A 22,778-nucleotide genomic window follows, 5' to 3' on the forward strand; every position below is an offset into this window, starting at 1 on the left:
CTCACCTGTGATGTTTCTTCATGGCATTTCAGAAAACAAGGATTCTTTCCTCTTCGACTGAATTACGAAAGACATTGTGCACATATAAACACACATAACTTATTTCAGCCTGTTGTTAAACAATCTGAATTTAGTAACACTCCAATTAAGTGTGACTGTCTTGACCTGTCTATTATCCATGGAGATAGGTCTTTCCACGGTTGGATTTACTTAGTAGGAAAGAGTCAAATTGCTGGTCAGAATAGTTCATCAAAAAGATACTGAAGTGGAAATAATTTTGGTGCTTTAAATTGCCTCTCATCACCTATTGTGTAGGTATAATACATTTAAGGAAATGTTGGAATATCCTCAGCAATTTCAAATGCCAGAAGTCTTTTAACAGTTTCCTTGTCCCACATACATACTGTATGTGGCAAGAAGCACATTAACAACACAGTGACATTTCAGTGGCATATCATGAATGGTCCCCTCTGCTAGGATATGTATGTGTGCCCCAAAGAAAGGAATGGAAGGTTCCAAAGATGTGGCTAAATATTCTTGATGCTAGGAAGTCAGTTAACAGCCACTCCCACTTATGCAGTTATACTGGACATGAATGAGAACATTAATTAAAGTCAAACAAATATCAGACTCTGTAGAGAAATAGCATTTGAAATCTTAATTGAATTCATTGAACAATGCAGTGGTTCACTTACTAATTCAGTACTTACTTTCCTGTTGTAAGGACTTACAATGAGCACATTAACAGTTCTCATTTTCTGGGAGTTTATAAGATATTTGTAACTATAGGACAACCACCAATTCATCCTGCCTCAACAAAAAACTGGAACTATTGGAACAATGAAATCTGAAGTTATTTAAATACTGAAAATACTAATTAAATACTGAATTAAATACTGAAATCAGTTCTATATGCATAATGTACGTGTTTGTGCATGTACTGTTACAAGTTGGAAGAGAGAATACAATATAAATATTTAGGCTTGAAATTCCTAGTAGGTTATCTTTGTAAAGAAACAATAGAAATAGGTGAAGATATCATTATTATTATCATTATAAATTTTCCAGTGAGAGAGAAACCAGAATAATACTTTCATATATTGTTTTCTATTCATCTCCCCTTTTTCTTCTCTAATTAGAACGGAAGTGATCCAGACAAATGTTGATTCCTCGTTGCTGAGAATCTTGGACCTGGCGCAGTTGTTTTTTTTGTGTCGGTGCCTTTAGTGCTAGGGCGTCTGCTATAATGCACAGTTCAGAGGGAGAGAAGGGACTTCATCTAATCATTGTATCATCCTGAGCCTGATCTTTCTGATTGGACTTTTTTTTGGGTTAAATGAAACACACAGGTGCCTGATCACATCCTTGCCTTGTGTGACACAGCGTTACCAAGATAGTGTACTGTGTAGATGGAGATTAATTTCTTACAGACTGGGTCTCTTTAAGCCTCAATAAGATCCACTGAGGAAGGACAGAGGATGTTGAAGAAAAGAATAGTATGTACTCTAGGACTTCACAATGCTTATGCTCTGGGCAGATAATCGTGAATGGAAAATTCCAGGCAAGCTAAATTAGGGGGAATGACTCTACTTGAGCCAATGCATTCTGAAAGTGTCATTGTGCATCTTGGGCTTTTATTACAGAACGTATTCTTGCTTGAGCAACCAGCAAAGTAAATTTTAAAACTTAATCATAACCTCTCCCCTATAAATCTGAACTTTATCCAGTAAAAGTTTACAGTTGCCTAAAACCTTAGGTGTTATTAAGTTTCTTAACTATGTGTTGTGTCAAACCTTAAATTTGCCTTTTGTATGTCTTCCCAAAGCAATAACGAGAGTTTATCTGAAAAGATGGGAATTGATGGTGCATGGTGCCTTAAGAGTAAGAGAACTGTGTAGTGTTGCTACAAGTCCTAGCTCGGGTCTGGTTTTCGGAGCCCCTGGAAATCACTCATTTGTCATAATGACCATGTGGATGGAGACTTATACCTTGAAGGTCTGCTGGAGGGCGTGTATTGTTTTAGGAAAAACAATCAGCATCCCTACCTTCATTAGTTGGGACTTCTTTGAACCAAGCCCTTGTGTCTCTAAACCTGTGAAGAGAGGAGAAACTGGTGATAATTGGTCTTGGTTACCTTTTCAGATAACAACTTGAGATTTTTTCTCAGGGACCACAGGAATGAATAAGAAGCTTAGTAACTGAAAGCTGAAAAGAGCCACAGATGTTTATATGGAATTCCATATTTTTAAAATATGTTTAGGGTGTTGGAAATACCTAAGAATAAACCTAACTCCCACCAGCTTCTGAGTGAGAAGTCCATAGTGATATCAGAAGAGTGAAAACGAGACAAACAAATGGCATCAGGGGAGGGGAGATTTCATTTCCAGCCCAGAGGACAACATTTTAGAATGATGTCTTGGATTTAATGTTCAGTGCTTTGCATTTGCTGTGTCATTGGTCCGCTTGTGCCTGAACCAAATGCCGGAGGCCCTGAGCAGCCAGGGAGAAGAAAGGAGGAACGGCACAGCAAAGAAAGAAGTGATTATTCCGTGAAAAAGGTCCTCCGAGGTTTGACTCTGCCAGTGAGTCTGAAGGCGTGGGTATGCCATTCTCACAAAAGGTCCTCATTGGTAACTTAGGGCATTGCCAGGAATGGGACTAGAATTTGCTAAAACAGCACCGAGGAGAGGATGCGGTTGTGAAGGATTATCAGTGTAGAACTTGCTATTGAAATCAGAGCTTCAGAATTGCTACATTTTCAACTGAGGAAATGAAAATCTTTGAAAAAACCTAATCATTAAATAAACAAAAAAATGATTCAAACAGATAAAAAAAAAGGCCTTATACATCAGTAATCCTATGGGTATCATGTTCTAGACGTGCACTATCCCTCTGATATGTTCCCTGGGTTTTATTTTCCTGTAGCAGGTGCCATTATTCAAGTGTAGTTAGGTAAGGTTTTCTATGTCCTTCCTAGAATGTGAGTTCCACGAGAGTAAGGAACTCATCTTACACCTGAGACACCTAGAATGGTACCTGACACCTTGAGACCAAAATATAAAGTTCTTGGATGGAGGAACAAAGTCACATCTGAGCTGAGCTGTAAAACTGAACAGCAGTGTGCCAGGTAAACGTTGGGACAGGAGTGGCAAATGGAAGGAGAGAAATAACATGGAGCCGCTTTGGCTTCTTCACCTCAGGAAACCCACTGCTGATGGTCTGTGATTATCTAGTTCATCCCGAAGTAAAGCGTGACCCTCACTGTGCACTTGGAAAGTCGATTTTCCCTTCTGTTATGGATAGAAACTTCTGGAAGTCCCGCTCAGAGTGTGAGAGATTGAAGGTTGACCTAGATTGTTTTTTCCACCTGAAATGGACCCATCACTCTTATCGGGCACAGGAAAGAAGGAAGAGCACTTAGGAGAGATAAAGAAACCTCCATCCCTCCAAACGAATGAGTGTGCCATCAAACGGTTCGCAGACTTAACGGTGTGACTTGAAGGTCTCTCCTCTGCAGAGAAACTGCCATCTGGCCGGCATTGCGGCCTTCCCAGCGCACACAGTTTCATGTGCCTGGTCCATGATGAAGCACCAGCCCCCGGCTGCGAAATTAAAGCAGCGTTCAGCGCCTCTCAGCAAGAAGCCGCCGCTTGATGTGTTCTGTAAACTGGGTTCTGCGGGAGCCAAGGGGAAGGGCTGGCGGAGTTGGGAAACACAGTCGGACTTGTTAACACAAGCGTTTCCTGCACAGATGCTCCGGCTCCGAGCTGGGCTTTGGATGGCTTGGCTCCTGCGTAGCTATCAACTGAATGTATTTTTGTTTCTGGTTCCTCTTAATTTTCATCCTTGCAGCAATGTATTCGAACGCAGTCTTCTTCCTCAAAGACGTTTTGCAAATGTTCGTTGGGAAAGAAAGGGCTTCCAGTGGAATAAAGTAGTCTCTTTTCTTTACGGGGAACATTTTCATCCGCCCAAGACAATACCAGGAAGGTGGTTGGGGGGTCCTGCTGGAATAAGAGTGAACTCACAGGGACTGGGGCTTGAATGAAGGCCCTATTACCAACTAGTTATTTAGCTTTAAGTAGGTTAATCGAATTCTTTTAGCTGAGTGCAGTAGTCTGTTTAAAAAAACGATAATTCTCACTTTGCAGGGCGGTTGCGAGGCATAAATAATTATATATGTCTGTGTGGGTGTTTATGTGTATAATGCCAGACTAGCTTTGGTAAAGTGGATGCAGGCACAAATCAAGCATTCATTTGCTGCAGTGGTCTCTTTCTCTATCAGCATGTTCACAAACACCTATGTATCTGTTTAGTAAATATTTGCCTGAGGGTGGTGTGCTCAGAGCCATTGGCCCTGTCTTTCAACATCTTTCCATTCTCTCAAGGTCTATAATAACTCTGAAAAACATCCTTTTCCAGTGAAATTCTCTAGGTAGATCTCATAGTCAAAGCTGATAGACAGATGGTAACATTTTCACAGGTGGCAAACACTTTTCTCTCCTCTACTTAACTTTCTGCCTTGAACTACTCTTCAAATGTTCTCCTCCAATAAGCCTGCTCTGAACCTGCAGCCTGGCCCTTGCTGTCATGCACTATCTCCTCTCTCTTGCGCATTCTCAGTTGTTCTCTTTTTTAAAGTATTTTACAATGAAATCATCTGTGCTTGCCTACTGGACTGAATCTTCTTAAACTTTGTAATTCTGGTCCCTTGCTCAGGGCTTTATAGGTTTTCTATCATGTGTGTCAAAATAACCACACCCATACACATATAGGCCCATAAACAAAATGTTCTGTTTCTCATTCATCATTTGCTTCCCTATTCCATATCGATAGCGTACTAATTGATCTACTGACATAAAAATCATTTTCAACCTATTATATACTAGGCATTAACATTATATATGGACTAGAGACGCGGTGCATGAAATTCATGCACGGGGTGGGCGGGGTCCCTCAGCCTGGCCTGCACCCTCTCCAATCCGGGACCCCTCAGGGGATGTTCGACTGCTGGTTTAGGCCCAACCCCTAAACTGGCAGTCGGACATCCCTCTCACAATCCGGGACCGCTGGCTCCTAACTGTTCACCTGCCTGCCTGCCTGATAGCCCCTAACCACCTAACTGCCCTCCCCTGCCGGCCTGATAGACCCAATCTACCCTCCCCTGCTCTTGATCGCCCCTAACTGCTCCCCTGCCAGCCTGATCGCCCCTAACCGCCTCTACCTCGGCCCCCACCACTGTGGCTTTGTCCAGAAGGAGGACTGGATGACCGGAAGATGTCTGGTCGACCCAGTCTAATTAGCATATTACCCTTTTATAAGTATAGATTATGTTATAACTAATATAGGCATCAACTAAATATTAACAGTCCATGCTTTGATTAATGTTTCTTACTCAACGAGCTTTATGGAGACTTTATATGCCAGTCACTGTGTCCTGTAATCAGTATGTCTTCAAGAAAGTAACCATGTAGAAAGTCAAGTAGACACGCAGATCATGAGAACTCAATGCATTAGGAGCATAAGATAAAATCACGGCAACTTAAGATGTAGGAATCTGTCCATAAAAATAACATCTCTGAAGGAGGTGACACCTAGCTTGAGCTCTGATGGCTGAGTAGGAGGCAGCGGAAGAGGGGACTTTTGTTGGATGAGCATTCCAGATGGAAGGAGCAGTGAGTGTCAAAGCAGAGGTCCAGGGAAGTGTGTTGGTTTGGGGAAATGCACACACAGCACTCCGGATGTTTGGAATGTGGCGTGGGAGGAAGGCAGGATCACTGTGGAGGCAGTGAATCCAGGTCTATGTCTTTGCAAGAAATTAGGGTTCCTTCCTGCTGGTAATGGGCAAGAACTGAAGGTTTTCAAAATGAGGAATGGAATGAGCAAATGTATGTTCAGGAATAAGTATTCTCACAGAGGGAGGCATCTGTGTAAGCAAATAGGCAGGAGGGTCTTAAAATAACCTAGATATCAAATTATGATGATTAAATCCAATCCCCAGAAAAGGATTAGAAAAGATACCAATGGAGAAGGATCCATGGAATTTACAGTCCAGCTACTTATGGAGAGTAGGAGAAAGGGAGGGTTCTCTTTTGTTGAATGAAATGCCATTTAGCATGATAGCGAATGTAGATAAAGCAAGTTTGCAAGGATGAAGGTGAGAGGGAATAAGAGATGACTTGGGTCTTGGGCTTGCTAGACTATACATTCTAAAAATGCAAGGGTCATATACTAGTACATTTTGTTTGCAAGTGCATCACCAGCATCTGCCACACTTGCAATTGTTTAATGCATATGTTTGTCCAGCAGCTCTTTGTGGAATTCATGACTGAGAGCCTGTGGGACAGGCAGCTTGCAAATGTCCAGGAGCATCAATACTCTGTTTGCAGGATGAAGATTAACATGACTCTGGTTCACAATCCATTAGGAAAATTAATTTTCCTTCGGAAAGCTGGCACTAGCACAAGAGCAGAAAAGGTGATCCACTAGCCTCATAAACAGAAATTCTCACAAAAATTGTAAGAGTCCATCTTTGTTCCTATAATTGACTTATTCCTCGCCCAATTTAGTTTATTACTCCCCAGCCCTTCGGAACCAGATCCAAGAGGGAATTAAGCCCTATTGTCTTGAAGTATATATTATAATTAATGTATTGATTTAGCACCTATGCATCTAGCCTGGTACTGCTGATGTACCAGCCTTGTGAGAATTCAGAACATCACCACTGAAATGATTTTCTGTGTGTTGTGGTCCACATGAGGAGCCCTAGCTGAGAAAGTCCTCCCTCCTCCTCCAGGATTAGGACAACCTAAAGGGCATCTATGTGGAAGAGGAAGAAATCCATTTAAACCATATTTTTTGTAAAGGACCAGAGAGTAAATATTCTAGGCTTTGTGGGCCATGTATGGTCTCCACCACATATGTCTTTATATTTATTTTTTAGAAACCTTAAATATGTGGAAACTATTCTTAACTCAGTACAAAAAGCAGTAAAAAAATTTGATGGTTGGATTTGTCTGTAGGACTGTTGATAGAACCTTATTTCAAAATTAGTCTTTTCTCAAAATTTAGTTCATTCAGAATAAGATAATACAAGCAGAGATATTCTGTAAGATATTTCCCTTTTCATTATTATCCCTTAATACATTTTACCTCAATTAATTGTGCTATTAACTAAACTAATTACTGATTTGGATTATTGTTTTTGTTTATTTGTTTTTCAAATATTTTTATTGATTTTATAGAAGAAGGGAAAGAGAGACATAGAAACATCAACGATGAGAGAGAATCATTGATAGGCTGCCTCCTACATGCCCCACACTGTGGATCAAACCCACAACCCAGGCATGTGCCCTGACCGGGTATCAAACTGTGACTTCCTGGTTTATAGGTTGACACTCAACCACTGAGCCATGCTGGCCCAGCTAGATTATTGTTGCTTATTAATACTAGTATATGATATACTTGAGACTCTATACAAACTGAAGTTCTGACTCACAGGACAGATATCTCTGGTGATTTTTTTAAATGTCTAGGTTCACAATCACAGATGCCTCATTACCTTTCAAGTTCTTTTGAAATTTCTTTTACAGTGATTCTTCAAAGAGAACACTTTTGTTCTGGGTGCTAAGCTTTATATCAGACAACTCCCCATCGCCTTGTACCCAAATATTACCAAACTGGGCCGCGCCAGCACAGCCAAGGGTCCGGCAAGCCTGAGGGAGGGCCAGTGAAGGATGAAGAAAAAGACAGACAAGAGAATAAGCTGGGTCTAGGTGGATCTTCTGTGCCTTGCTGAGGCCACAGAACAGATCCAGACTGCAAAACTGATGCTTTATTTATAGTCAGGGGCAAACAAGGTAATTTACAATGTTCTTGTAAGTCTCACTTGTTTTGGTAGCACTTGCTGCCCCTCCCACAGCCCATTAGCTACCCAGGAAAGATCTAGGGAGCAGTCACAAGATCAAGCTTAATTATGCTTAGAGGACTGTACCCTCCAAGCTGGGACTTGTTTGTAACTTTGCCAGCAAGTCAGTCCGAGGCTTAACCCTATAACAGCTCCCTACACAAACCTTTACAAATTTGTATTTTAACTACTAAGAACCTCCCTCTCAGTTCATTTTACAAGCCAACAGTAAACTGATATTCTTGTGTCATAAAGCAAAAGATTTGAAAGAGAACACATTTACCGCCTAGGGCAGTGATGGCAAACCTATGACACGTGTGTCAATACTGACACGCGTAGCCATTTCTGATGACACGCGGCTGCTGAGGTGGCCGCATGCCAAGGATGAAACATTTGCGAAATAATGTTTTTTCCTCAAAGTGACACACTACCCGAGTTATGCTCAGTTTTTTGGCGAAGTTTGACACACCAAGCTCAAAAGGTTGCCCATCACTGGCCTAGGGAAAGAGAGGTGGAGTGCCTTTCCCATATACAGCGCAATACTTAAAGGGCTAGAACACCCACTGCATTCCACATGACCTCCTTTCCTCAGAGGCACAAATTCCCTCCTGAAGAGCCTTGCAGTGACACGGCAGATCAAGACCAGACTACTTATTCATGGAGGAATATTCGCTATGCCTTATCAAGCTTCTGTGACCCTGAGGCTGCTGTTCTTACAATTCCATGAAACCCCTTCCCAAACTCTTCTCTGAGCCTATGCTCAGGATCCTATTTCACTCTATCTTCCTCCCCGCACTTCCTCTTTTCCTGTTCTCTCCATCCTCATGGCGAAGCAATGCAACTTCTACACTTCCCGCAGAGCCGAACCACGCCAAGCCCTTCATGCCACCACAGGTGTACAGAACTGTACTATGATGAATGCTGTATTATCTGGACTTTAAGATTTTAATCAACATTCAAGTCACTAGCAGACAGTTTAGCTTTGAAATTATTCTCAATCTTTTTTTATATATATAACTAGAAGCCCAGTGCATGATTTAATCATGCACGTGTAAGCTGTCTGTCCACTGGTTGGCAGCTCCGAAGTCCCTGGGCCCCTAGGGCTAGGCAGGGCGGGGGCGTGGTCCTCCTGCGGCCGGAGCCCAGGCCAGGGTCTTGCCTTTGCTTCCCACCCAGGAAGGCTGGGGCCGCCGCCACATGCTCCTGCGGCCCAACTGCCGCCAGACTCCTCCCCGGGGAGCCGCGCTGCCCGCCCTCCCCCCCCCCCCCGCCCCGCTGCCTCCAAACCTCCAAAACGTGGGCTCGCTGCCCCAGAGGCCCGTCTGTGCCGCAGCACAGCCATGGCGCAGACGCTGAGATCGCGTTGCCGCTGGCAACGCGAGCTCAGCGTCCTGCCGGCCCAATCACCACCCCAGCCACCCCGAGTCCCGCCCCCTGTGTCACCCGCTGGCCCAATCGTGGGTGTAGCGGAGTGATGGTAATTTAAATATTACCTTTTTATTATGTAAGATAGGCTTGAATTTTTAATAAATTGTAAACTCTGTGAGACAGGATCAGTCAGTGTGCTTTCATTTATTTTGTATCCTCATATTTTCTTCCAAGGTGCTGGTTACAGTAAAACCATTTGTTGACTTAAATTCCTACTGTCACTTAATTTCCATTTCTTTTTGCCACCTTTTCCCAATTTCTCTTAAACAAGGAAACCTGGTGTAGATGTAGGTCTGGCAACTGCAACTTTTCATTTACAAAAAAAGCCTATCCTTGGCATCACCTAAGAACCAGCTAGAAACGCAGTCTCGGGCCCCATTCCAGACTAACTATATCCTAATCTGTGTTTTTAGCAACATACCCAGGTGATTCTTATGCATATTAAAGTGTGGGAAATGCTGCACTAAAGAATCCAGTCTGAATCAGTTGAGCATTAACTTTTACATTAAATAAACCAAGGAAATGTCTACTTAAATCTCCATTTTATTATTCATGCGTGAATGTGCATACGTATGTGTGTAATGAAGAAAAAGAGAAAGCCAGAGAAAAATTGGGGAGACTTTTTTTTTTTTTTTTTTTTTTTTTCTGTAGTAGACTCACCTCAGAAATACCTAGTGAATATATTTTCTATTTAGACTATTATTTCTGCTGTACTTTCCTTTTTCGTTTTGGGTAAGCATATTAAACCACATAGGAAAACAAAGCTGTCATGATATTACTTCAGAACATACACACACACACACACACACACACACACTTGAGGTATCTAAGAGCTGAATTCATTTGATGAATTTTTTAAAAGCTGGCTGCTTTTTAAAGGCATTTATAATTCAAAGTGTTTGATTAACTTTTAAAGAGTTGAGTGTTGGTAGACGTAAAATCAAAAGGAAAGGCTTGTAGTAGTCTGGTGGATTTTTAGAGTTGGATAGAAGTAGGGAAACCATGCTCTTACCCTTCTTAGCTTTGATATTTTTGTGTGATTTCTGTTCCAGTTGCTTAACAGGTCCTCTTTAATCTTCTTTTTATCACATGGCCAGCATGGGGCTAGCAATGTTTCCTACCTGCTCAAAAGGTCTTCTCAGAATTCCTGGGATAGTCCATCAAGTATTTTAACTTGCCAAGGACAAGCCCTATAAATATATAGTAGATAACAGTTTATAGATAGTAGTGTGTAAAGGTGATCATATGTGGACATTAGACACTTGAAGAAGTCACAATGGAATTTTAAGACACAGACCTCTTAAGGTAGGGAAAGGGATGAGAGGTTAAAGAGTGGAATGTATAAACCTTAATGGAGACATTTACATATCCAACAATATAAAACAGTAATGTATTAAGCAAATTCATAATCTATAATAGATAAATGATAAGAGCAATGTGACTTCTGGTGGATAGGGTCAAAACTCCTCAAAATGATATGGCTATTTGGAATGTTGTGTTCAGATGTGAGCACCTCATTTTATGAAGAATATTTCAACCCTGGTATAAGTCATTCTGCTTTACATTTGTTGATTGATTCATTCCTCACTAACCCCCTTGCCAGCCTGGTCGTAGGCAGCCATCTTGTGAGGGTGTGTCCCTCAGCCCAACTTGCTCCCTCTCCAATCCAGGACCCCTCAGGGGATGTTGGACTGCCAGACATGCCTCTCACAATCCTGGATCACTGGCTCCTAATCACTCACCTGCCTGCCTGCCTGGTTTTTCCTAACTGCCCCCTGCTGCAGGCCTGATTGCCCCTCACTGCCTCTGTGTGCCAGCCTGATTGCCCCTAACTGCCCCCCCTGCCAGCCTGGTCTCTCCTAACTGCCCCCCCACCAGCCTAGTCGCCCCTCACTGCCCCCCCTGCCAGCCTAATCGCCCCCAACTGCACCCCCCCTGCTGGCCTATTCACCCCTAACTGCCCCCCCTGCCAGCCTGGTCGCCTATTGCCCCCCCTCCCGCTGGCCTGGTCACCCCCAAGGCCCCCCCTCTGCTGCCCTGGTCACCCCTCATGGGACCCCGCCAGCCTGGTTGCCCCACACAGCCTGCTGTTCAGTCATTTGGTCATCCCTCACTAACCCCCCTGCCAGCCTGGTTATCCCACGCAGCCTGCTTGTTCAGTCATTTGTTCATGCCTCACTAACCCCCCTTCCAGCCTGGTCGTAGGCAGCCATCTTGTGAGGGTGTGAGGGTTAATTTGCATATTACCACTTTATTATATAGGATATTTTGGGAAGCTATGTTTCAATGAAGAGTTCTCCCTAGAAGTTATTTAAATAGGACACCCTCAGTGCATATGGAATAAAAATTTTATACTGATCTTATTGGAAACTAGAAGCCCGTTGCACGAAGTTTCGTGCAATAGACTTTCCTTCACCTGGCTGCCAGCACCAGTTTTCCGCCAGCACCAGTTTTCGTCTGGCCACCCCTGATCGAAGCGCCTCCTGAAGGCTGAGGGCGGGACTTGGGAGGCACTCCGATGGGGGGCGGTGGCCAGAGGAAAACTGGTGCTGGCGGAAAACTGGTGCCGGCAGCCACGCAATCGGCCACCACCGCCACCGGCGTCTTCTGCCGCCCACAGCGCCAGCCGTTTAGGCCTGCGGGAGGAACGGGGACTCGCGAGTCCCTGCCCCCCGCTCCTACTGCCAGCCAATCGGCCACCCTGAGTCCCGCCCCCCGCGCCTCCAGCCGGCCCAATCGTGGGCGTAGCGGAGTGATGCAATTTGCATATTGCCTTTTTATTATGTAGGATACTAGAGGCCCAGTGCACGAAATTCGTGCACGGGGGGGCGGGTGTCCCTCAGCCCAGCCTGCACCCTCTCCAATCTGGGACCCCGTGAGGGATGTCCAACTGCCCGTTTAGGCTCGATCCCGGTGGGCAGTCAGACATCGCTCTCACAATCCAGGACTGTTGGCTCCCAACTGCTCACCTGCCTGCCTTCCTGATTGCCCCTAACCGCTTCCACCTGCCAGCCTGATCACCCCCTAACCACTCCCCTGCCAGCCTGATTGATGCCTAACTGCTCTGCTGCCAGCCTGTTTGCCCCCAACTGCCCTCACCTTCAGGCCTGGTCACCCCTAACTGCCCTCCCCTGCAGGCCTGGTCCCCCCCAACTGCCCTCCTCTGCCGGCCTGGTCACCCCTAACTGCCCTCCCCTGCAGACTTGGTCCCCCCCCCCAACTGCCCTTCCCTGCAGGCCTGATCCCTCCCCAAATGCTCTCCCCTGCAGGCCTGGTGCCTCCCAACTGCCCTCCCCTGTTGGCCATCTTGTGGTGGCCATCTTGTGTCCACATGGGGGCAGGATCTTTGACCACATGTGGGCAGCCATCTTGTGTGTTGGAGTGATGGTCAATCTGCATATTACTCTTTTATTAGATAGGATAGAGGCCTTGTGCATGGGTGGGGGCCAGCTGGTTTGCCCTGAAGGGTGTCCCGGATCAGGGTGGGGTTCCCTTGGGGCATGGGGCGGCCTGAGCGAGGAGCCTGTGGTGGTTTGCAGGCTGGCCACGCTCCCTGGCAACCCAAGCGGAGGCCAGCCTAGTGTGTGGGTTCTTAACTTTGTACAAGAATGATTTCACAACATGAGTCCAGATGATTTTGAGAACATGTTTATTAAAGGTGGCGATAGTGAAATAAAGAAAGGGATTATGAAAGAAGAGATAACAGGAGAAAGTGGAGGTGGTGCTCTGCCTTGGTTCTCTAGAAACATAGGAAAGAAGTGAGCCAGGCTGGGCTGCATGGACTCACCGAGAGGTAAATGTCGCAGAGGCAGAAGTGAGCCAAGGCAGGGCTGCTGTTAGCTCAGTGAAAAGTCAAAGAAAAGGGGGCCTCGGAGACAGGTTCAGGGGGTTAGCCTAGGATGAGCTGCCACTGCCGGCTGCTCCCCTGGTTGCAAGTCTCACCGAAACGCTTAGAGTTTAAGAGAAAAGGAAGTAAAATACACTCAAAAAAGGAGATACCAGTGGACTTGCTTCAAAGAGGATGCATGCACTGTGTCCTTGGTCTTGAGGGCTTTTATCTGGAGGTCTCAAGGAAGGATCTCAGTATTATATTTATTAGCTTTCCTAGGTGTGTCCTTTCAGGATCATGGTGTCTATTAAAATAAATTGACATTTACAAAGTAGGGGGCCATTAGTCATCGCAGCTGGTCCTGATGTCAGCCATGGCATCACTTCATCTGGCTTTGCTGCTTCTCTGGGCCTGGATCTGAAAAACAACTGAGGCCTACATGATAGCTCTAGGGCTTATTGCTCAAGAGAGTGGTCAAGCGAGGACTTCTATGGGGTTCCTGTGAGGCTATCTCTGGCCTCCATTTCTCCTCTAAGGGGGCTCTAACACCACATGACTAGCAATATTCCAGGGGAGGAAAGGTCAGGGGAGGGTCCAAACCACACGACCAGAGATATAAAAGTCAGGGGGTCTATCTAAACCTCAGGACGAGTGCATAATGCACGGGGGGAGGAACGGTCACCCTGGAAGCAAAGTTCTTGTTTTCTCAGTTTTGCCATTTGCCAGGCACTCAAGGGTTTCCACCCCAGTAACCTTCTGTATCTGGCTGTAAAGTGCTCAACCAGTTTGTTCAGCTGTCTCTTTCCCCATCCCACGTGCCAAGAAATTTTCCTAGTTCTTACCATTCTGCCTCACTTCCAGAATTCATAAAAAAAACTTCTACCTCAGCATGGCTTCTTCCTGTTTTCAACTCTATTGTGCATTTAGTATTCCCTTCCTGCTTCTTTTTTTGTTGTTGTTATTTCAAGGGGAATGGAATGGGGATCTGAGGAAAGATAAATATGTCTCAGCATCCCCTTTGAGCCAAAAGCTTCAATTGTTTAAAAAAGAAGATGAATATTTTAAGATTGAGTGTTGGCAATTGGATACTTTTAATTGTCAAAAGGAATTAGCTGATAAAACAGAAGATGCTGCTAATCATTGGTTTCTTACACCAGGAGATTCTACCTTTAATTTGGGGAGGCTGTAATGGCCTCTAAAAGAAAATGACCAAACAAATCTGTCCTTCTTGATTTTCTAGAGATTTGCCTGCTGACCAAGGGACGCCGCACTGCCAGTGTTCGAGCTGACACATACTGTCGTCTTTATTCACTTTCTGTGGACAACTTCAATGAGGTCCTGGAGGAATATCCGATGATGAGAAGAGCCTTTGAGACGGTGGCCATTGACCGACTAGATCGGATAGGTACTCTCTTTGGCTTTGTCTTCTTTATGCACAATTCAGTTTTAATCTAGTGGGCTGATACATATTTGCAGTCATCAGTCCCAGATGCTAGTTCACAGATTGATTGTTCAATCGCATAGAAGTAGCAGTTAGCTGTAGCCCTATTTCTAGAAAGATCTGAGGCTCTAACTTTTTCTTCTCAGTGTTCTAGGTTTACTTATTCATCTCTATTTTTACTAGCTACGCAATCCAATTTCCCCAGTGATGCCAATACAATTTGAATTTTCAGGTAAAAAGCAATGATAAAAACTCTACATAGCATTAAAATAGAATTTAAAATGCCAATGTCTGAGTCTACATTACAAACCAAAGTTACCACAAGGATTATTTTAAGGTTCAACTTCACATTTTATCCTTATATTAAGAAATGAGAATTTGTGTTAAATAACTGTCTCAGTAGAAACTTCTGGAAATATTTGTAATGCAGACTCAAGCAGAAAAAAAGCCTTGCTAGAAATGTCCTACATAGATGCTTCTCTTTGCAAATATCAATTTATTTTAGTCTTCTCTGCTCTGAAATAAAAAATGTATAAATTAGCCTTATTAGTTACACTAGTTTAAAGAGTTGAATACTTTCCATAGTCAAGTTACATTAGATTGGCTTGCAGTTAACTTCCCAAGATCTGCTGGGACACTGTGACATCAGAAGTATGCATTCATTTACACACCCAGATACTCCTCCCCATCCTACCATGCTCTGCCCCTTTTCTCTGCTTAACTCTACTAGTCTTCCTCTCTCAGTTTAGACACCCCACCCCCTGATAGGCTGAGTACCCAGGTATGTTCTCCCATATCCCCGGGAAGTTCCTTCATCACAGCACTGCTTTTAGTGTTGTAATTGCACTAGAGATGCTAAGCTTTGTAACTGCAGAGATCATGTCTAATTCACTATTACATCCACAGTACCTGGTGCACAGTGAATTTTATTGACAAGAGGTAGGGTGGGTTGAAGGAATCAATGAACTCAAAGGAGATAGGGTTGGGATCACTTGAAAGTAAGCAAAGAGGTATTGCAACTGCTTCACTCTTATTAAGGTAAGGACTTGTGATTGATGTACGGATATGTGAACTTTTCTGCTGCATTTCACACCTTTCCTTCCACCAATGTTAATAGGATAACAGACTGCATAAGGATCTGAAATTAGGTCAGGAGAAAAAAGATAGCATTTGGATATTACCATTAGACTTAACACATATCTTAGAGACTCACAATGACAGCGTAGAGATTTAACAGGGCATAGTGCCCATCAAAGAAGTGAGTACTCCTCTAAGCATCTTTACTTAATTTGAAAATAACTTCCCTCATTGTGGTGCATGAATGTTCATGTAGAACTAGAGACTAATTTCTGAGCATATAAATTCTTTTCCTAAACCAGCTCCACATCTTTAATGAAAGCATTAAAATTAGGTTATTTCAATAGGAAATATCTCTTTATCTGATACAGCTTCATTCTCCTCTAATTTATTGCAGTTTATGTTTATAAAAAAGGTTTGCATGACATGGTTCGTAATTAATAGTATAGGCAATGAAATTGCTAGTAAGCACCAAACATTTGCATATTTATTTATTTATTTATTATTATTATTTTTTTTAACACTGTCTAAGTCTGTATAACGGCTTGTCTCATAGAGGAGAGCACCAGAATAGGTTAGACTTTGTTGCTATAGCAAGCTCAAATTGTGTCAGACAGTGTCGATCATCTGCCACAGAGTGTTGCTTGCAATAACATTTGCATTTTTAATTCTTACAAAATTCTAACAGTACAATAAAAGTCATAGTATTTTTCCACAAGGTCACAGATGTTAGATTATGAAATGTCGCAAAGAAATGCAATCCTTCTCAATTGTCATCATTTCTTATAAATGTATATTATAATTAGTTAAGGAAATATGCTAAATTCGTATTTACATTTATTCCTAACCTAGAGGTGTTTGTTCTTTGGGAAGTTAGGGCAATTCTGAAAGGAGAGATAGGTAGCTATCCATTCTGTCAGTCATTTAAAATGATTGCAACCTGAAACTAATAGGATGTGTATGTCAGTTGTACATCAATAAGATCAAAAATAAAGTAAAATAAAAACGATTGTTTTTCTCAGCATTGAGTAAATTTTAGCATATATTTTCATTCAAAAATATTTCTTGTCCCTTTAGATGTCATACTTCATTAAGTGATTTGGCAAATTGATTCCCTTTTTAGTTACCATGTTCACCTGGGTATGAATGATGTCATGGAAAGTCACTGATTTCCCCCTCGCTTTCATCAGCCTACTCCTGGTGCTAGTAGTTATTCTGCCACAGAATGTCTGTTAACTGCAGAGCCCTGGGGAGACCGCGGCAGGAAGGAGGGGTGATGGTTATGGTGACTGAGTTCTGGAGTGAGCTGAGAGCCCACCACACTCTAGACCAGGCGTCCTCCAACTACGGCCCGCGGGCCACATGCGGGTGTTTTTGCCGTTTTGTTTTTTTTTCTTCAATATAAGATATGTGCAGTGTGCGTAGGAATTTGTTCATAGTTTCTTTTTAAACTATAGTCCGGCCCTCCAACGGTCTGAGGGACAGTGAACTGGCCCCCTGTTTAAAAAGTTTGAGGACCCCTGCTAGACCCTCACAGCCTTTCAGAAGAGGACGATTGTGACGTGGTCCTCAATGAGGGCTGTGCAGAAATCCCCCGGGGGAAATTAGCTGTTACGGTGTCCAAACCTGGACCCCAAGTCTGCTCATCCCGACTTAAGTGGTAGAGTACAGATGGAACTCCGTGTGTTTTAAAGCCCCAGAGATGAGATTGATATGCAGGTAGGGTAGAGAATCACTGGTCGAAAACACTGGTCGAAAACAACGTCCTTCGCTTCTCGAACGTGCATGGGGGGAGCTCAGTAAAATGCTGCTTCTGGCTGAGCAGTGGGTGAGGCCCAGGGACTGGGGTCCAGCATTCCCGTGAGACAGGTGTGTCTGGTTCGTTGAGGATGACACAGCCATGTCACATTTGCTGTTTTCCCTTCCCAGCCCTGTTACTCATGAGCCCCATTTTCTTGGGCACATTGTCCTCACCCTCCCTCTGCCTCAAAGAGTGAGGTGAATAAAATAGACCTACCCACTTTCTTCCCGGCTCTGCCCCGGAGCCCTCCTGTACACTGCTCCATTTCTTCTGTAAGATGGCTTTTGCCACGTTACAGTTTTTTCAACTTGACCTGGATGGGAGGTGGGGTTTTTCCAGAATGATGCAGGAAGCGCCCAGGGCAGGACCCCGCTTCTGTTTGTGCAGGTGAGTACTGGGCTTCGGAGCCCCCCCCCCCCCCCCCGCCCCCCAGGGCACACTGACCGACTTGCTTTCAGGAGCCACTGCCCCCGGAGTTGCCGCCTGTCGTGGGTAGGCGTTCTAAGCGCTTATTTTTCTTTCGCTGACAGGCAAGAAAAATTCAATTCTTCTGCAAAAGTTCCAGAAGGATCTTAACACTGGTGTTTTCAACAACCAGGAGAACGAGATCCTGAAGCAGATCGTGAAACACGACCGGGAGATGGTGCAGGCCATCGCTCCGATCAGTTACCCGCAGATGCCGGCCCTGAACGCCGCCTCCTCCGCTGCCACGCCCACCTCCCGCCTGAGGACCCAGTCGCCGCCCGTGTACCCCGCGTCCAGCCTGTCGCCTAGCAACCTGCACTCCCCCAGCCCCGGCACGCAGACCCCGCAGCCCTCGGCCATCCTCTCGCCCTGCTCCTACACCACGGCCGTCTGCAGCCCGCCGGTCCAGAGCCCGCTGGCCGCCCGAACTTTCCACTACGCCTCCCCGACGGCGTCCCAGCTGTCCCTGGTGCACCAGCCGCCGCCGCCCCCCGCGCCGCAGCCCCCGCCGCCGCCGCCGCCGCAGCCCCCGCAGCAGCCCCCGCAGCCCCCGAAGCCCAGCGGCAGCTCCACGCCCAAAGCCGACGTGCACAAGAGCACGCAGGCCCTGCACCACGCCAGCCTGACCCGGGAGGTCCGGCCCCTCTCGGCCTCGCAGCCCTCGCTGCCCCACGAGGCGTCCACCCCGATTTCCAGACCGCACCCCACTGTGGGCGAGTCCCTGGCCTCCATCCCTCAGCCCGCGCCAGCCGTCCACGGCGGGAGCCTGCAGGCGGCGGGCCGGGGCACCGTCCCCCAGAGGGTGACCCTGTTCCGACAGATGTCATCGGGAGCCATCCCCCCCACCCGGGGAGTCCCGCCCGCACCCCCTCCGCCCGCGGCCCCTCTTCAGAAAGAGCCTTCCTCCGTCTTAAAAACAGACCCAGAGGCCGAAAAGCCACGGTTTTCTTCAAATTTATGATCCCTGCCGATTGCCACACAGACTCGACTAAACCGAGAACATTCTCAGATCTTATTTTATTCTATCTCCTGACACATCCCTATAGCCTATTATGAAGAGATATTTTAGACAGCTCTGGCCTACACGCAAAATGTAATATATATATATATATATATATATATATATATATATAAATATATATACATATACTATTAAATATATATATATCTAAAATCCCAAGAGAAATTCAAAGACTTGTTTAGCATTCAGTGTTATATATGTCTTCCTTGCTTTCAATCATTAAAAAAGATTTAAAATGTTGTTGTAAGATTATTTATTTTTAACCTGCTTTTCCTGAATTCCTTTGATATATGTATTTCTCTATTTTAGGAAGAGTTCTCGGATTCGATGCAAACAAAGCCCTGATTTTAAAAGGCAGCTCAAATGAGCTACTGAATGGCACCAATCAACACCTCCTTCATTAGCTGTGTCTCTGCATCTAAGTCGTGAATCATTCGTTATGGAGGGTGGAATAGCAAATCCCGTTTTATAGATCTAAATTGTCATTTGGTGCTTTCCATGTTGACTTAGGTTAAAGAACAGTTGTATATGCTTGGCCCCATAGGAGACTAGCAGCCAGTGTTAGGAGTATCTCTCACCTCAAACATGTTCATTGTTCATTCAGAAAGCGAGGGGATATTTCTCTTCCTGTGTTATTGGACTTTTACCAAGACTCAATCCATGTTAGTTGTAAATAATCTTTTCAGCCCAAATAAAAAATAGCTATTCTGTGCTGAATGAAGGTCAAAGTCATCACTTAAGAATTTAGTTTTATTGTTTCACTTCAAAATCTAGAGTTTTAAATTTTACAAAACCTAATTGTGACAATTATTCAACTGTAATGCAATGGCTTGCAACCTACAATGTTATTTTAACCTGCAATGTTTTATGCAAAATTGTATGCTCGATTCTACAAATCGCGTGTATTACACCAAGAACCATCACTTTTCTTCCTTCTTGCCATAATCAAGCATTGGAAAATACCCCTGCATGCTTTTTTTTTTTTTTTTTTTGTGGGGCGGGGGGGGGGGAGGAATAGGTTAAAAGCAGTCATTGTAGGGAAAGGCTTACAGCATTTCTCGTTTCTGGAAAAATATACCAATTTTATTAATTGCCTATCTTAAAATTCCTCTAAGTTTGACTCGGATGGAACTCTATCTTAAGACTAGAAGTGAGGTTTTCACTTTCTTTTAATATGATTACTATTATTGTTATTATTTAAATAATGACTTGTAAATCACAGCTTGATTTGGAGTTGCCCGTGTGTCCTGTCTTCACTGTAGTTGGTAGTTTACTGTGGTGTTGATTTAAAGAAAGAAATGCTCATAGCAGCATCATGTCTGTTGGGAACACAAGCTTCGCTCTATGTATATTGTAACTGAGTGGTTAGGAAATCTTAAGGTATATGGTGTTAACATGGGCCTTGGATAGGAAGTGTGTTGTTTTAAAAGTGCTGAGAAAAGTTTAGACATGGTGATGGAAAGCAGGGTGGAACTGAATGTGAGCATTGTTTGTTTATTTGTCTGTTTCCTTAACTCTTTCAATAATCCGGGAGCATCTTCTCCCTCTGAAGGGAGTCCCTTAGTAATGATTTGTGCCTAATGCATCCCAGGAACGTGGCGGGTGACTGGAACACAACTGGAGGATCCCTGGTTACCAACTTCTGTAAATAACCCAACTTGAGAGAATGGCCTAGAGTGGAGGTCTTCAGTATTTTTGACCCTGGTGACACTTTGAAGAACTTAAGCAAGATCCCACATTAAACGGGGAGGGCCCCCAGATAGACCTAAAGACAGAAAACAAAACAAAAGCAAAAACTCTAAAATGGATCCATGCTGCCTGTTATGCCTTTTGTGGGAAAAAATATCTATAATACCAATATGAGTCATTGTGTTTAATTTCTGACAGATCCCAGCTTGTGTGGATCAACAATGCTAGTCAATGTAATGTTATCAGTACCATGCTGGTAACAGGATGGCGTGTCAGGAATGGTGTAAGTAAGGGGTTGTTCAGTCTACCTAGATCCTATGGGAAAACTGCAAGACCATTTACATATCAGTACAAAACTCCTTTATTTTATTAAAAGATGGAGAGTTAACGTCAATTTATTAAGATCATGTATTGATCCTTTAAATTATTAAAGGTTTACATTTGATAGGACAAATGGGTTTGGTAGTGAAATATTTTTATACAATAGATACATTTTTGGCTTTTTATTTCGAGGACTATTGGGAAATGTGAGCAGGGTTGAATTGTATGTTCTTTCAGTGCAACCAGAACATTTTTATTCTCTTTGTAACAGAATGGACAAAAAGCTAAGGCTTGTATGTTAAACTAACAGCGGTGCAGGGTGAATTATTTACATCTATGTATGAATCTATATACTTAGGTGAAGAAAAAAAATGACTCACATTCCTGTAACGTAAAAGCCAATTGCTAGTTGACAAGTGACCTCTTTTCTCTGTACCTAGGTAAGCCCATGAGTATGGAGTTTTAATCTGTACAGAAAGAAATGTATTATTGAAAAGATTGGTCTTTCTGCTGCTGGGGAAATAGTAGACTAGCTGATTCTTCCAACAACTGTATGATCAGGGACGCGGTAGAGTATTTCTTTTGTCTTTGCTCAAAGCCATACAAATATAAATATATAAAGATTATTAATAAATTCAACAAAATAAACTAAAATCATGAATATTTTATTTTATCAACATAACCCAACCTTTTGTTTTATTACTGAGTACAGATTTGACTCTGTCTTTCTATCTTTACATCTAAAGGTTTCCAAGAGGGCTTATACATGATAACATAAAATTAATTATAGATATTCTGTAAGGGTAGAAAGGAATTGAAACAGAACATAAGCTCTCAGCTAGTTCTCTATTTCACCTCTTCTGTATAGTACACATTGAGTTTTCTCTTTTTAATTCTTTTCTCTGTCATTCCTTAGCATATGGTTGTCCAACTTCAATACACAGACATTTCTCTGGTATTATTGGATATGGGGATTAGAGATAATTAGAAATAAAGCCTGTAATTTATATATACACACCCATTTTATGGTAGTCTTGGGCCTCATTAAGACTTTGCTTAAGGATAGAACCTCCCTACACAAGTGGATTTGGAATGAGATCTAAAAGCTCGAGATAGAGTTTATTACAGTGAGTGAAGGTGTCCTGAAATCTGTAAGATAAATGGCAGGGCAGGAGTATTCATCAAAGAAATAGCCTGTCCCCAGGCCTCGGTGACCACTCTGAGGTGAGTGATTCCCTCATGGATGCTTGCTTGTTTGTAAATGGCTATGTTGCCATTTAGGGACTGAAATGAGCATGACCTTTGCAGGACACTGCACTGCACCATCAGGCTGCCTGAGTCACTCCTGGCGGTCTTGTGTGATTTAGACAATGTGACGTGATTTGCATTTTAGACATGTGATTTCAAAGCCTGAGTTATTTACACTTCCAAGTACCAACATCTCTATTACCTTTCAGACTTACCTGTAAAGTCTCCGTGTCTTCCTTTCCAACTTAAGTATTGATAGTTGGTAATTGCACTATGCTGCTTTGTTTCTGTGGGCCTCACTTTCATCATTTATGACATTAAGCTGTTTGAACAAGATTGATCCCCCTTGGACCTCTATCCTCTAGGTCAGTGGTTCTCAACCTTTCTAATGCCGCGACCCTTTAATACAGCTCCTCATGTTGTGGTGACCCCCAACCATAAAATTATTTTCGTTGCTACTTCATAACTGTAATTTTGCTACTGTTAATGAATCGTAATGTAAATATCTATCTGTATTTTCCGATGGTCTTAGGCGACCCTGCTAGCGGTTCT

General features: G+C 43.6%; 1 protein-coding gene across 1 annotated transcript in view; it reads left to right on the plus strand.

Moving 5' to 3' along the window:
- HCN1 (hyperpolarization activated cyclic nucleotide gated potassium channel 1) overlaps window positions 1-19,062 on the plus strand; it is a 313,423-nt gene extending 294,361 nt beyond the window's left edge. The window contains exons 7-8 of the mRNA XM_079800292.1: window positions 14,404-14,568; window positions 18,013-19,062. Coding sequence (XP_079656418.1) covers window positions 14,404-14,568; window positions 18,013-18,908 — 1,061 coding nt within the window. The 3' untranslated portion in view covers window positions 18,909-19,062. The remainder of the gene's footprint in view (window positions 1-14,403; window positions 14,569-18,012) is intronic.
- The last annotated feature ends 3,716 nt before the right edge of the window (window positions 19,063-22,778 follow it).

This window comes from Cnephaeus nilssonii (assembly GCF_951640355.1).
Source record: "Cnephaeus nilssonii genome assembly, chromosome: 2".
Taxonomy (NCBI): domain Eukaryota; kingdom Metazoa; phylum Chordata; class Mammalia; order Chiroptera; family Vespertilionidae; genus Cnephaeus; species Cnephaeus nilssonii.